Source organism: Sarcophilus harrisii, chromosome 1 (assembly GCF_902635505.1).
Source record: "Sarcophilus harrisii chromosome 1, mSarHar1.11, whole genome shotgun sequence".
In the NCBI taxonomy this organism is placed as follows: Eukaryota; Metazoa; Chordata; class Mammalia; order Dasyuromorphia; family Dasyuridae; genus Sarcophilus; species Sarcophilus harrisii.
In genome coordinates, this window is record NC_045426.1 from 88,831,650 (window position 1) to 88,848,215 (window position 16,566).

The 16,566-nt window shown below is 46.3% G+C and overlaps 1 protein-coding gene across 1 annotated transcript in view; it reads left to right on the forward strand.

Annotated features, from left to right (window-relative positions):
• The window catches only part of WNT9A (Wnt family member 9A), a 78,395-nt gene extending 62,814 nt beyond the window's left edge, over positions 1–15,581 (forward strand). Inside the window, exons 3-4 of the mRNA XM_012543444.3 lie at positions 2,440–2,702; positions 12,147–15,581. Coding sequence (XP_012398898.1) covers positions 2,440–2,702; positions 12,147–12,632 — 749 coding nt within the window. The 3' untranslated portion in view covers positions 12,633–15,581. The remainder of the gene's footprint in view (positions 1–2,439; positions 2,703–12,146) is intronic.
• The last annotated feature ends 985 nt before the right edge of the window (positions 15,582–16,566 follow it).

Consider the following 16,566-nt stretch of genomic DNA (forward strand, 5'->3'; position numbering starts at 1 on the left):
GAGGATGCTGTCACTGGGTCAGAGGATAACTGGACCCATAGATCCAGGAAAGTGTCTTGGAGGAGGGAGTATTTGAGGGGAGGTGTTAAGGGATGTATTAAACAGAAGGAGATACGGGAAGCCTTGGAAACTGCCTCAGCATTGGTGCAGAGGTAAGGAAGTAGGGGGATCCATTGTGAGGACGTAGGGAGGACAAAGAGCTGTCTACTTTGGCTGGAGTGTAGAGTTTAATGTAGGGAGTAATGTGAGATGTTTGGAAAAGGAGGGTCCTGTAGCTTGTAGGAAGCCTTGATTCTTAGGCACTGGAGCTTAAAATGTATGTGGGGAGGCCACGGGGAGTTTTGGAAGGGTTTTCCAGCCTTTGTGATCATGACTGACAAGATCAGATCTCTGAGCTAAAATACTACTACAGGGGCAGCTCGTTGATAGAGCCCCAGCCCTGAAGTCAGGAGGACTCAAGTTCAAATTTAATCTCAGACACTAAACACTTCCTGGCTGTGTGACCCTGGGCAAGTCACTTAACCCTAAGCAAAAAACAAACAAACAAAAAATAACAACAAAAAAATACTACTACTATTGCTGCTCCTGCTGCTGCTCTTCCTCTAATACTAATAATAGGATAATTCTTAATCTGGGGCAGATTAGTCAGAACTGGAAGGGGACATTAAAGAGAGTCTTGGCCAAAGGCACAGCAGCAGGGGGGAGTGAAAGCACGTGTTGAGCTTGGACCCTGTCTGCACTTTCACTGCTCTTTCTCCTAGGGTAGGATGTTTCCAGGGGGGTTATAACAAGATCCTATATAAACAGTGATGGCAGAGGAAATAGACGGGAAGCTGCTGAATGTGAGAACTGCGTGTTTTTATGGAAAAGGCCGAGATCTTTAGAAAATCTGGGTCATATTCTCTTTTTCCCTGCTTTACTAGTGCTTATTTCACATCCCAGGGCCTCAGTTTCCCACTCTGTAAAATGGGGAATGTTGTAGGAGGCAATGCTTTGTCAGCTTTTTAAAGTACTCTGTTCTTCAGGGACCGATCTGGGCAGGAGGACACACTTACTGTTCCCGGGCAGCTGGCAGACGTGGTCTGGCGCTGCCCGCCTGCAGAGGCATTCTGGCTGGCCTAGCCGAGGGTCTTGCAGCCTGCTGTCAGTCCCCTGTCCCTGCAGTTAGACAATGCTGCCTCCCCCTGGCAGTCCTGGCCTGGGGATGGGGAGTGGGGGTGGGGAGGAGGGGGCAGGGCAAGCTGGTTGGCAAGAGCAGTTGCTGGCTTGTTGTGAGGTGCCCCAGCGAGAACTCAAGGCAGTGGAACATCTCGGGTTTCCTTGGTAGGGAGGGCTCCAGGCTGGCCGGCCTAGGTTTCTGATGACTCTGGACACATGCTGAGTATGTGTTACCCAGCCCCTTCTGAGAGGGACAGGGGGAAGGTGGGAGCTAGTTGTGGTGTCCCGGCCCTGGGAATGGAGCTAATGCTCACTGTCTCCTACAAAGCAAAATTCCCCTCTTTTTGCCTTTTCCCCATTCTTTTCCCCCCTTTCCTTTCTCTCTGCCCTGTGGTATGTCCCCTTCTCCTCCCCACAAGGTTTCTCTTCTTTTTTTTCTTAAGCTCTTGGGAGGCTATCAACAAAGAAGTTATGGTCCCTCTTTATGACTGGACCAACCAAGGCCACAAGAAGTAAATGGGTGAATAATTGGGCTGCCAGCTTGATATGGCTTGATAAGAACACCTCTTCCTCTCACCTCTCCTTAATGTACCTTACCTACCAGCCTTGTATAGCAAAAAGTCCTGGATTTGAATTCTGACTCTGCTACTTATTACCTGTGTGTTTTTGGCCAAAATCACCTACCCTCCTTCAGTTCTCATCTTCTTTCTTCTAAAGTCTCTTCCAGCTTTAGTATTTTATAATCCTATATGTGTGGAGTTTAGGCTGGGTGAGATGCATCCAGACATTTTTAGTATAAGTTATCAACTTTTTTCCTCCTCTGAGACTGACTTTTGGGAGCAGGGGAAAAAAGAAATGTTATAGTGGAACTGCTGATAGGAGAGGTGGGAATGCACTGAGGATAGGCCTGCTGATTCCCTGACTTTGCTTTCTGAGAGGACTTTTAGCTATTCTTTGCCCTACCCCAAGTTGCGCATTGTAAAAACAATACTTATACATAATACTTCCACTAAACACTGCTTAGAACTAAAGCTCTGGTCCAGGGTGGGTATTGTCCCTTCAACCCTTTATATTGAAATAATTCCCCCAATTCTTATCCTACTTGACCCCTATAAATCAGAAGCCCCGAATATCAAAATTGGAAGGGATCTCTTAGGGGCCGTCCATCTAGTGTAACCTGCTGATTTTACAAACGGAGAAACTCAGGGCTTAACGATGGAGATTTGGGCGTTAGAATATTGCTAACCCAGGCTTCTGCCCTTCTGTCCCCCTGCTGGGTAGGCTTCAAGGAGACCGCCTTCCTATATGCCATCTCTTCAGCTGGCCTGACCCACGCCCTGGCTAAAGCGTGCAGCGCTGGGCGCCTGGAGCGCTGCACCTGTGACGAGGCGCCAGACCTGGAGAACCGGGAAGCCTGGCAGTGGGGCGGCTGCGGGGACAACCTCAAGTACAGCAACAAGTTTGTCAAAGAGTTCCTGGGGAAGAAGTCCAGCAAAGACCTACGCGCCCGGGTGGACTTCCACAACAATCTGGTGGGGATGAAGGTGAGCAGGGGCCCCTGAAGAGAGGGAGAAGGAGGGGATCAGTCCTTATCTTTCCTCTTGGCTTGGGTCATCCTTTTTTTTTTTTTTTCTAGTAAACTTATTTATTTTCAGTACACATTGCTTTATGAATCATGTTGGGAGAGAAAAATTGGAGCAAAAGGGAAAAGCCATGGAAGAGATTTTTAAAAAGAGAGAGAAGTAAACATAGCGTGTGTTGATTTACATTTAGTCTCCTTAGTTCTTTTTCTGGAAGCAGATGGTATTTTCTGTGCAAAGGCTATTAGGATTCCTTTGGATCACTGAACCACTGAGAAGAACCACGCCTTTCCTCATTGATCATCACACATTCTTGCTGTTACTTTGTACAATGTATTCCTGGTTCTGTTTATTTCACTCAGCATCAATTCATGTAAATCTTAACAGACCTTTCTATAATCAGCCTGCTCACCATTTTTTATAGAACAACAATATTCCATTACCTTCATGTACCACAACTTGTTTAGCCATTCCCCAATTGATGAGTATCTACTCATTCTCCAATTCTTTGCCACCACAAAAATAGCTGCTACAAGCATTTTTGCACATGTGCATCCTTTCCCTCCTTTATGATTTTCTTGGGATACAGATGGCTTGCATCATCCTTGGAATTTAAGAATCTTGTGATTTAATAGTTGTGAGGCAATGGTCATGTAGCTTAATCAAAGATCCACTATAACATTCTCATCAGGGAGCAATCACTGAGTCTTTGTTCAAAGACCCCCCAATGAGTGGGTACCTTCCAGCACCTCCCAAGGTGGCCCATTTCACTTTGGAAAGGTTCTAGTGACTGGGAAGTTTTTTTTCTGACATCAAGCCCAAATTTACCAATTTGTAACTTCTAGCCATCATTCCTGGTTCTTGTAGCTATACCTGTGCTATTTCTGTTTCATTTACCTTCAGTGATCAGTTTTCCCAGAAATGTGAATTGATCATTCAATTCTCTGGTCACACTTGCCTAATGATGACTGGATTTAGACGGCAAAGTGATAGCCTAGTCAAACTCTTCATTCCACACATGGGGAAGCCGGAAGGCTTTTGTGATGATAGATATATTCAAAGTCATACATAGTTGCCTCGTATTGCTGGGATTTGAAACTCTCTGATTTTAAATACAATGTTATCTCCAGGGTGTAACTGTGTCTGAATTTTTTCTTGTGTTTCTGGGTAGCTTCCTTAAATAACAGAGCAGCATCCCCCATGGGACAGCCTTCAGGAGGTGTGTCACAGCAGGGATCCTAGGACCATCCATAGGGTTTATAGGATTTAAAACTGGAGCTTCTTCAGCCTTTGTCTTTGGCATACCTGGTCATATTTATTCAGGTCTTATGACTGCATATTCACTGACATTTTCCTTATGTCTCTAAAGGCATAAAATATAGGATGTTAATAAGGCCACAATATGTGATCTGTGGCTAACATGATGTATTTGACCTGAAGTTAGAGATCTGGGTTAGAATCCTTTTTTTCTGATACTTCTCAGCTGGATTAACTATTGACAAATCACTTTACTTTCCCAAATTTCCTCATCTGTCTAGGAGGTAGTCTTATACAAAGCCTAATATATCTCTAATTGAATTGGTCTTTTTGACATTTAAGTATTAGTGGTGGCCTCTGACCTTGGAGGTTAAAATTGATTCTAGCCTGGAATAGCAGAAAGTGTTTTGTAAGACTGTGGATTCTGTGGTCACTGGGAACAAGCATGAGTTCACTGTAAACATGTCAAGCCAAAGCAAACGATTTGCTTTTTTAACTGGATTGTAGATCAGGGAAATGCTGCAGGTACAGTTACAGATTTTAGAAGACATCTGTCTGTGGTGGGATGTGGCTTGGATAGAGTGATATATATATATGTGCATATATATAATATGGTATATGATATATGTAATTTCATAGTTCATTGAAAAATAATTCACAAAAAATATTGCTAAAGTGATTGCTATCCATTGAGAAAGAGCCTCCATGACAGTGGTCTAGGAATCTTTTTGGACCTTATTTTGTTCAACAGTTTTGTCTATGACTTGGCTGAAGACTTAGAAGACTTATCCCATTTAGACATGGCCAGTCTAAAATATTTCTCAGGAGGTGTAAATGAGGGACTGAAGCTGTCCAGATGAAAGTTTTGCAAAGATCTATGTAGGATTTCATCTGAATCAATCCCCAGGCTTGTTTGACTAACCCGAACCAGAGTCCCTCTACCCATAAGCAGGCAGTGCCATGGTCTGCCATGGCCAAGCATGTTACCACCCTGTGGCTACTCCCCTAGCGATGAACCTCCTCACACTTAGACTGTGTGTCTGTTGTCTCAGGATGGAGCAACTGAGCTGTCTTTGGCCCCTACTCAAAGACCTGCTAGCTTGGTGGGAGCTGCCAGATCTCGTGTTGTGGGTCCCGGGAGGAGTCGAGAGAGGCAGATAGAATCAGACACAGATAAATAAGAAGTTTAACATTAGGTGAAAAAGCAATCCACTGTACAGGAACAAGAGGGAAGGGGGGATGGAGCTTGACCTAACAGCTGCAAATATGGAAAAAGACAGGGGTGTATGGTGGTGGTGGGGTTCACTGACAGCAGTTGCTTTTTAAAAAAGTCCCTCACCATCCTAGGTCAGCACGATGTCCATAAAAAGGAAGGAGATAGTCCCCTTGGACTCTGTGCTGCTGGGTAGGGTTTGGGGAACGGAGTGGGGGGGGTGGGATTGGAGATTTATTGAGTTGAATTCTGTGATTTATTGGTGTAATATAGAAGCAGTGTGTTGTAAGAGAAGCGATCATTCGCGCCAGGAATCCTGGCATGGATATTTACTGGTTGTGTGACCCCTGGGTAACTCAGCGGGTCATGGTGTGTAGATCCAAGGGAGTCACTGGAAATTATCTAATCTCCCTTTCTTGGTCTTCCCAGTGTTTAGCACAGGCCCTGGCACACAGCAAGTGCTTAATAAATGCTCATTGCCTGCTCACACCCCCAAATTTTACAGATAAGGGAGATAAATGACCTCAGAGTCCCGGAGGCAGCCAGCTGAGTTGGGACTCAAACCCAAGCCTTTTGCTTCCAGAAGTCAATGTTTCCCACTATACTGGGCTGCCTTCTTGAGTCGGTTTCTCTCCTTCGCCCACCCCCTCCAAACGGGAAGAGAGCTTTGTGCTCTGGACTCCACAGGGTCATGGTAGGAGAACGTTTTGCAAGCCTTAAAGAAATAGGAGCTCTGCTGCGATGACGAGGACTCTTCCTCCCTGAGGCTGCCCGCCGCGATTATGCGGCCAGGTTGTCGTTAGCCAATCTGCCAGGGCTCCGCAGGGAGCTCCTGGGCTTCTGGCGCTGGCCCTGTGAGGAGAAGAGCCCGGCCACGCCGGTGGTCTCTCCCCGTCTCCCTGACAGCACGCCTTCCCCGTTTCCCGCCTGCCGGCTGGCTTGTCTCTGAAATCGGCCCCGTGGTTCTGAGCCCAGGGGCTTGGGGGTGGGGGGCTTCCTAGCTGAGCCAGTAATCCCCAGGACAACGCAGCCCTCCTCCCTTCTCGCCCCCGGCCCCAGACGGTGGGGGGGGGGGGGCAGTGTGTCTCTGGGTGGGGAGAGGCCGGGCTTTTCCAAGCACTTTCTTTCCCCTTCACATACTTTCTCCCTCCTAATCTATCCCCCAGTAGTGCCCCCAGCCCAGGAGTCCATCAGACCTGTCATGTCGTACTAAGTGCTTGCCATATGACCTCAATAGCTAATGAAAGACCCAGCTTGTCTGGTGTGAAGATGAGGTAATTAGAGCAAGGACTTCTGTGAGCTCCCTTTTATTGGGAAGCAGAAGTTCTGAATTGCCCACTTATTAAAAAACCAATTTCCCCCCTTTCTCTGCCAAAGCCCCTCTCCCTCCTTCAGCTGTTTAGGGGGAGGTGGCTGGGTCTCGGCCCCCCGTTGCTGGGGAGGGTGGTCTCGAGTGCAGATTTAATCAGAAAAAGCTAGTTTCCTTTTTGTCTCTCTCACCCCTTACCCCACCCCAGGACTCTCTACACTAGGACTCTTTTGTAACCTATTAATGAAAAGTCAGAATATTAAAAGCACTCAATTAGTTCCACCGAGCCAGGATAAGTGATGTTTTAATTAAATTCGTCCAGGTTTCTCAGCAAAGTATCATCAAACGTGACTCCTCTCCCCGCTCCCTTCTCAGAGGGCATTCCCAAGCCCCCTAATCCGCCTAGGAAGCCTGCCCTCTCCTGAGCTAGCTCTGTCCCCCCAAGCATGGCTGGTCTGGGACAAGGACAAGGAGCTGTACCGGGGGAGGTGCTTGCTACCCTTCAGGGAGGTTCCCTTTCTCAAACTGTTATTCTATTTTGCTGCTTGATACTGGGCTACAGACTTTGAGTTAGCAGGAGACCAGAGTTGGAGGCCCACTATTAACTAGCTAGCTGGGAGACTCATTTAGCATTTCCAGACCTCAATTCCCACCCCCACACCCCCCCCCTTTTTTTTTTTTTTAAAGGGAGGTACTCTAGACAGCCTCCAAGTTCCTTCTACTTCTGATATTCAGATTGTGTGTGTGTGTGTGTGTGTGTGTGTGTGTGTGTGTGTGTGTATCTGTTTAACTTCCTGCCTCTTCAGACCTCCAGATACAAGCTTTGGGGGAAGAATTAATCTTTGCATTCAGATTGTGTGCTTTAATTGAAAGAGCCCAAGTTTTGAGAATCGGGAGACCTGCTTTCAAATCCTAACACTTGAGTTGTCCGGTGGTCCTTGGAGAACCTCTCCCCTACTGTTTCTCCTTTTATAAAAGCATGAGACTGAATTAGTTGAGTTTCAAGGTTCCTGGATCCTCCCCAGCTCTGGAGATACAGTGGTGGAAGGGTGGGAGGGATGTTGAACTGGCAGCCTGGGATATCGGGTTGGAGTCTTGGCTTGGACCAAACCTTATGGTTTGGGGAAAGTCACTCTTCGTGAGGCCCTGTGACCCTCAGTTTCTCCATCTTTAAAGTAAATATAGCAAGGTCTTTGGCAAAGACACATACTTGCTGAGAGAAGTCTTAGAGAATTGGGGTCAGTTTCAATAAAAAAAGACAATGGAAGGTATCCTTGATTTGGTGTCTGCCACTTGGGAACTGGGTCAGCTTGAACATTAAATTATTTGCCTTTGTGGGCCTTGGTTTTCTTGCCTAGAAATTTGAACCAAGGGGCCTTTATTGTACCTTCCAGCTCCCAAGTCTAAGCATCTTCCATGCATTACAAAATCCTTGGGACATCAACGTGAAATGTTAGTCTCTGGCTGCAGAACTTAAATATCACAGGAAGTTTAGGACTTGTACCCATAAATATCTGGATAGGCAGATTGGCCCCATGGGAAGAAGGCTAGCTTTGGAGAATTTGAGTCCTACCTCTTCCAGCTGACTAGATACACACATCACTCTCTGGGTCTCAGTTTTCTTATCTTAAAATGAATGATTAGTCTAGATAGATGGCTTTTAGGAGACTGACTCTTAAGCAAATTCAAGTGGAATCTCTATAATCTCAGCATTCATTCATTTATATCGAGGGAATGGGTTAAAAAACTTGCACAGGGTCATCCAGCTAGTGTCAAGTGTCTGAAGTCACATTTGGATTCAAGTCCTCTTGATTCTAGGGCTGGTGCTTTATCCACTGTACTACCTAGCTGCCTTTAATCTCAGCATTTTTAAAAAAATGTGTTCTAAAATAACTGAATTGGACAGCTGAAATTTATGTAGGGTTAGCTTGCCTTGTAAGAACGTGGGAATAAGGAATATGTACTATCCCCCAGAGGGGGATTTGTGATTTCATCATGGTGGGCAGTGCCCCTGTGGGGCAGATCACAGCCCATCTATACCCTCTCATCCTGGATGACTCTTATTCCTCAGTCTCCCATAAAGGATCCAGTTATGCATGGGCTACTGTGCATACTGATGGCCTTCCCTTTAACAGTACCTCACTCTTGCTCTGAGACCTGATAGCATATTTCTTTCTCATCTCATATCCTGGACGGCACCTTTTGTGTCACATTCGTATTCAAGTCATAGTTGAGCATGGGCTGTGGTCTCCTTGGATTCACCACATACCTGCCCAATTGTTATTTGAACTGCCCATGATTCTGGTGTGGCGTTTCAAGCTTTGCAACCAGAAGAATACCAGGACTGAGAAGGTGATTTTTAAAAATATGGGACAGCTTGAAGCATCCAAGTAGTTTCCCCCATGATCTTCCTCCTGTCAGTCACAGAGCAGGAAGGTACATCCCAAAGAGAAGGGGACTTGTTGGAAGTCACAGAGAGAGCAAATTGAAGAGCTGGGACTTGGATCCAAGTCTTTATACTCCATTTTCAAAGCACCAGACTGCATCTATGTGTAAACCTAAATCTGTCTCTTGACCACTTCCATCCTTGGTACTTAATTCTGCCCTCTGACATTGGGCAGACTAAATGGAATCCCCTTTTTACATGGCAGCTCCTCAGATACTTAAAGTCAGCTGTTGTATCCTCCACAGCCTTCTCTTTTTAGTTTCTTCAATCGTGCCATCTCATGGCCTTGAGTTATGTGTGTGGCATGAAACAGGCCAGCCCCATAGTCACAGAATTTAAGTAGAGGCTCTTTGACATCCCTTGAAGGGCTTTTTTAAGCAGAATGTTTTTTAAGTGCAGAAATAAAATTTGTAGGATCTCAAAAGCCACCAAAAGACAGTGAAAGTAAAGATGTAAATTTTTTTTGACAGTCCAAATTCTGAAATTTGTCCACAGATCCACTTGGATCCCCGTGTATCCTAGTCAGAGAAGGAATCCCAGGTTGTAAGCTAGGAGGGGCCTTAGAGATTATCTGGTTCAAACCTTCACAGTTTACAGCCTGGGAAAACTAAAATCCAGGAAAAAGAGTCTACAAATAATAGAAGAGGGACCTCAAATCCAAGCCTGCTGACCCCTAAATCCATTGTTTATTCCCCTGTCTCAAGGCCTCTGCCTCTGGAGGAGTCAGTGGAATCTTGGTGTGTGAAAGCAAGTCTGGGATTTCTCAGCTGATGACTTTTACTGACTTTTAACGTGCCCCTCCCCCACATCCAAGTTCGAAGCTATTGTTGGTAGAAGGGATTGGATGATGCTGGGATTCCAAAGTCCCTGGGCAATTTTTCTCCAGGCTCAGCTAAATTTCTCTTAGCTCCCGGATCAAAATGACAAAGTATTCTCCCTCCCATCCTTGCTTCTCTTTCTCTTCTTCCCTATTCCTTCTGGGTGCACATAAACTACCAGCTTAATCTCTTCTTGTCATGGACCCTGATAATTACAAACAACGTAGGTCCCCCTTTTCTCCTGTTCCCTGTCCATTGTCTTTGGCCCTTGGGTACAGTGGCATCCAGAACTCATCACTCTGGGGCCTGCCCTCAGCAAGCAGAGAGCAGGCTCACGTGGAACATGCCATATTTTCCTCATTAATAACTATGAGAGAAAATAAAATGCAAGCAAACAACAACAAAAAGAGTGAGAATGCTATGTTGTGATCCATAGCCCCCACAGTCCTCTCTCTGGGTATAGATGGCTCTTTTTATCACAAGATTATTGGAACTGGCCTGAATCATCTCATTGTTGAAAAGATCCACTTCCATCAGAATTGATCATTATATACTCTTGCTGTTACTGTGTACAGTGATCTCCTGGTTCTGCTCATTTCACTCAGCATCAGTTCATGAAACAGGCCTTTCTGAAATCATCCTGCTGGTCATTTCTTACAGAACAATAATATTCCATAACATTCATATGCCACAGTTTATTCAGCCATTCTCCAACTGATGAGAATCCACTCAGTTTCCAGTTTCTTGCCACTACAAAAAGGGCTGCCACAAACATTTTTGTACCTGTGGGTCCCTTTCCGTCCTTAAAGATTTCTTTGGGATATAGTAGAAGTAGGAAGACAAGTAGAAACACTGCTGGATCAAAGGGTATGCTCAGTTTGATAGCCCTCTGGGCTGTTAATGATGATTTTTTAAAAATAATAGAACTGAAAGATTTATATCCAAAAGGAACTTCAGAGATAACCCAGGAAATGTCTTAATTTTCACAAAGAAAGGGAGAATACAATCTCCAAGAGGCTTGTCTAGTGTTACACAGGAGACTCTGAAGGGTCTTCATAACACCACTGCTTGGCATTTCCAAAGCCCCCAGACTAAGTGGTAGGTGGAGTTCCAGGCACCAGAGTCAAAGGGATCCTGGTTTTTTTGGTGGATTTTGATAAGTGAGCCTGTGGAGCTGTAAGGAGGGAGACTGGCATTGCTAAAGTGGATGTTAGAAGAGAAGGTCAAGACGAGGAGGGTGGAGGGTCTTGAATGTCAGACTTAGGAGTTTAGACTTTATCCTGGAGGCAATGACTTTTGAGCAAGGCAGTGACATGTCAGGAAGGTACATCTGGTGGTGGTGGGTGAAGCAGAAAGAAAGTCTCTATGATAGAGCCCCACTCTCCCACTCCTCCACTCCCCCACTCCCTCACAGTCACGAAGCCTTCAAATCTCAGCATCATCTTTGACTTCCCTCTCCCCCATCCCATGTGTCAACAAGTGACTGGACACTACTGCTGCTTGTCACCTCAGTTCAGCCTTCTTTACCTTTAGCAGGCAAAACCTGCCCAGTTTTTTTCCTCTGAGGTATTTGGGGTTAAGTGACTTGCCCAGGATCACAGTGTTAAATGTCTGAGGTCACATTTGAACTGGGGGCTTCCTGACTTCAGGACTGGTGCTCTATCCTCTGCACCAATTAGCTGCCCCTGCCCAGTCTTAATAAAGCCTCTTAAACAGAACTTGCCCCTCTTTCCTGCATGTACTGCCAGAGTGATCCTCCAAGTACATAGATCACAGAGGTTCCTCATGACCTATTGAACAAAATAGAAATGCCTGATCCTGGCATTCGGGGCTCTCCATTACAGGTACAATCCTGGCAAGTTATCTTCCCATTTTTCTCTTATATTCAAAATGCAGAAAGAGCTCTCGCTGGACACCTTGTTTATCCATTTCCTCTCCCTGCCTGATTCTTTCTTGTCCGGCACTAATTGTTGGCCTGTTGAAGTCTTTGTTTCAGGGCACAATTCATGTAAGTTCTTCCCCATCAAGCTTTCTGTGTAAAGCTCCCCTTCTCTCAGGTGACAGTGATCAACAGCCTCCTTCTTCCTTCTTAACAGTTTCACAGCCTTTATTTATTTCATGGTTTCTTTGTACTGCTGACTGATCGTCCTCCCCTTCCCGGGACCGGTAGTTTCCCGAGGGTCATCCCTGCGGGGACCGTAAGTAAGCACAGCGCAGTCCACATTTGTTGAACGAAATTGTTTCTCCAAGAAACCGAGGATTGCCTCGCCCCTTTGCTCTCGGGGTGGCTCAGGAGGGGGCAGGGGTGCTTGGTTCCTTCTCTTCCTCCTCATGACTCTCCCCACCTGCTTCCTTTCTTCCCCAGGTGATCAAGGCTGGTGTGGAGACCACCTGCAAATGCCATGGGGTCTCGGGCTCCTGCACCGTCCGCACCTGCTGGCGCCAGCTCTCCCCATTCCACGAGGTGGGCAAACAGCTGAAGCAGAAATACGAGTCCTCCCTCAAGGTGGGGAGCACCACCAACGAGGCAACGGGCGAGGCCGGAGACATCCCGCCTCCGCGCAGGGCGCTGGGCTCTTCCGGGCCCGGCACCGACCCTCTCCCGCGCACCCCCGACCTCGTGCACTTGGATGACTCCCCCAGCTTCTGCCTGGCGAGCCGGTTCTCTCCGGGCACAGCTGGCCGGAAGTGTTACAAGGACAAGAATTGTGAGAGCATGTGCTGCGGCCGTGGGCACAACACGCAGAGCCGGGTGGTGACTCGGCCCTGCCAGTGCCAGGTGCGCTGGTGCTGCTATGTGGAGTGCAAGCAGTGCACCCAAAGGGAGGAGGTCTACACCTGCAAAGACTGACCGCCCTCGCGGCCGCCTTCTCCTCCCCCTCTGGGGCTGGGGTGGGGAGGGGGGGACACACTCCGCTCCAGCTCTGCCCTCGAGACCGACACACAGGGTTTGACAGGGGCGGCTCTTGGATTCAGAAGGCAATGTTGACGATGTAAGCACTTTTGTGTGTGTGAGTATGTGTGTGTGCGCATGTGTGGTTGTGTGTTCGTGTGCGCGGTTGTGTGTTCGTGCGTGTGTGCGCGCAGGATGCTGGTGGGGCGACCTAGCTGTTTGACCTTCAAACCCTTCCCCATCTCCCTCCCTTCCCCTCCACACCAACGTTTGACTCTGGGACCCCAGCTGCCAGCCATTCTGAAGTATTCCAACAGATCTCCGTCCCTCCCCTCCCCGGTTTCAGGCGTTTTCTCCCATCTCTTAACTTGCTATTTCCCAAACCCGAGGCAAGAAATCCAGGATGTGTGTGGGATTCCCCTCTCCATTCCTGCGCTCTCTTCTCCAGTCCCTCTTTGATTAGGACTGAGGGAACCGAGAGGAAGAGGAGAGAATCTGATAATGTCTCCTTTTTTTGGAGACCAGAGTGGAGGAGGGCAGCTACAGGTCTTATTAAAGCCAGTGCTGCCCAAGGACAAGGAAACAGAATTTTTAAGCTGGAAGGGACTGTAGAGCCCAGCCTCCTATTGCCTCAGGACTTGAGTAACTGGATTTTCCTCACAGTCTCAGTAGTAGCAGTGAGGGAAATACAACCTGGACGATGGGCTCATTATTGGAGATGGAGATTTCTCACCCAATGGATAGGAAACACTTTCTAATGATGAGAGATACCCTAATGTGGAATGGGCTTTTTGAGCAGGAAGAGTTCTCCTTTGATGGAGCTCATCTGTGGCCATTTTTTGGAGGATCCTGTTTCCAGGATTCATGCTTTCTGTACAGGTTAATCTCGCTGGCTGAGTTCCTATCCAGCTTAAAGGTTTTGTGATCCTGTCTTATGGCTTTCTGTTTTAGGGTTCTCCCCTCAGTTCCTCACCAACAGGGGTGATAGAACAGGGGAAGACTTCAGAAACCCCCAAGAGACAGGAGTCTAGAGAAGGAAGGCTCATGACTCGCCCATCTGGTTCCCTAAGCCCTCCCCCCCTCCTTCCAGCACTATCACTGACTTTGGAAAGCAAGACCACTAGAAAGCTGTCTTTGGAGTCTTTGTCTGAATCAGGGAATTGGACGCTTGGCCCCTGTTCCTTCCCAGTTCCTGTTCTACCAAGGGGTTGAGTTAATTGGATTTTTCCCTTCCCTTCTTTTCTAGAAGGACACCAGGCACTTCTCTTCTAGTTAGAACAAATGTCAGTGATTATTTTTTGTTGTCACTTGTTATTAATATTATTATTAATTATTATTATTCCCTATCCCTTGCGCATCTTGTCTCATATTTGCGCACATTTCCTACTTCTGAAGGGGCGGGCAGAGCCGGAGGAGAAGCAGTAAGAGCCTCGAATTTGGATGAGGGGATTGTACCCGTCTGGCCTTTATCCATTGACCATCCAGCCAAGTGGTGTAGCTGGCCCACCCCCTGCCTCTTGGTTTGCCCTGCTCCCTTCTTCTTCCCTTGACTCTGCTTTGTATTGTGTTTTTTTTTTCTTTCTAGAAACCACTAAATTGAAGAATTTTTTTCAAACAAAACAAAAAGATATAAACATATACACATACACAAACACACACACAACTGTCCCTGTCCGTTGAATAACTGGGATGCTGAAGCCCAGTGCCCTCTCTGCCTGAGTTGAGAGGGTGACATCATGAGGACTGGCCCTCCCCCCTAAAAAAAATCCATGCTTCTAAAGCTGTGAAGTAGAATCCAACACCCACCATGTCCTCCTAGAAACCCTTGAGTGCACTGGGATTCAAAGAGACACATAGTGCTTTAACTTTGTTCCTTCCCCCGGGGATATCATGAGCTGTTGGCCCATGGCCCGAGGTTCCCAGTGTAGTGAAGCAGTGATAACCAGGTCGATCCTTTGGATTTGTTCTGTTTTATCTTTCCCTAAGACTGGAAGATTTGGCTGAGTTTCCTTTGACTGGATTCTCCTGAACTTGGCCTTGAAGGGATGAGGGGACGAGGGCTTGGAGAAAAGGGGTTAATTCACACGTGGCCCCTACTCCCTGTTGTGTTTCCACTGCAGGGTTGGGGGGTGGGAAAAGAAATTGGGGTGAAGTTATCTAAGATTGGTGGGGAATTGGAGAGAGAAGACATTCTCTTAGGTTTGGATCATATGAAGTGCATACTATTTTGGGGGGTGTTTGGGAAGCAGAAGGGTGGGGTCGGGGAGACAAAGGACTTGGAATGCCCTGAGTTTTTGTGGTGGTTTTTTGGTGGCAAATGAGCATGGGGGATGGCTTTTGGTCGATAGAGGAGAAGGTATAATCAATGAAGCCATTTGTAAAATACGATCTTATTGGTGCAACTGGAACAGGATGGCGTAGGAAGGGCTGCCATACTGGAGGTCACCCTCCCTGCCCTCCTCTGTTCTCAAGGCAACATATATTTATTGTCACAAACTTTCCCAAAGAAACTTCTGGTTTGAATGTGGTATCAAAGCTCTGCCTGTGTGTGCCTTTCCCTCTCTCAATCTCTCCCATGCAGAAGTCAGTCAACAAGCATTTGTTAGGTGCCAGGTACTGTGCTAAGTGCAGGGGGGGTACAAATAAAGGCAGAATACAGCCCCTGCTCTCGAAGATCCTTCAGCTGAAGTGAAGCCCTTTCTCTTGGGGGTAAGGAAGGCAGATGATACTTGGATGGAGCCTGATGGCTTTTGTCTGGAGATCATTCTTAGGTCATAGAATTTAGAGTTATTCTGCTATGCCTATTGTGTGTTTTAGAGGTAAAGGAGCTGAATGGGTAATACAATAGCTTGTGACAGTGTTTATATATATATATATATATACATATATATATATAAATATATGTATATTTTTCTTTGTGTGTATATGTATGTGTGTGTATATATGTGTATATATGAGCAATGTGTGTATGTATGTGTGTATATATATATATATATATATATATATAAATATAAAATGTGTGTGTGTATAGTTTTTCTTTTTCCAAGCCACGTGTTTGACAAGCGAGAGAGAAGAGCTAGGAAATTATTAGAGAAGTACAGTCAGGAGCAGGCATGAAGAACTACTGAAGGAAAACTCCTGGTGTCCTAATTCACACACTGAAGCCTGGGAGAGTCACTGTATTTAAGATAAAAACAAAACAAAAAAACCAAATTAAACATATTTATATTAATGTAGATATCTCACTTTCCTGTTATATATTGTAAATAATAAGGTTTATTCTCCTGTGGTCCAGAAGAAAAAAAGCAAAAAATAAATATATTGGAATAAATAGTACAGACTCACCTCATATATGATCAGGTGGCATATGAATTCTGAGCTCTCCAAGGTAGAGGAAATGGCAGTCAGGACCTAAAGACAGAATAAAGATCACGGTTTTAGGGCCAGAAAGGACTTTTGAGGTCTATTTCCACTCCCATCCCACTTCACCCATTTCACAGAGGAGGAAACACTGAGACCCACGCCTAATGGACCAAATCACGTGGGCAGTGCTGGCAGGTTACCTGGTTCCGAGTAGTCAGTGTTCTTTCTACCACACCGTGAGCCCGGAGTGGGGACAGGAGGGTTTGTTCGTGATTTAGTTTTTAATTTTGCTTGACTTGCCCTCTTAATCTCCAGATAAATGCTAATGGGTATTTTGGGGGAGAGGGAGAGAGTGCAGTCTCACTGTTCTGACAAGGGAAGCCAAGTTTAAAGGCTTTAAAATTTTTTATTTTTAAAGAAAACAATCCTCCTCCCCTCCCCTGCCCAACACTCTCCCACAGTTATGGACAGAGTTGGAGCTGGGGAAGAGGGGTTCTTTCTTTCATCTTTCCATTTCCCCATTCCCTTC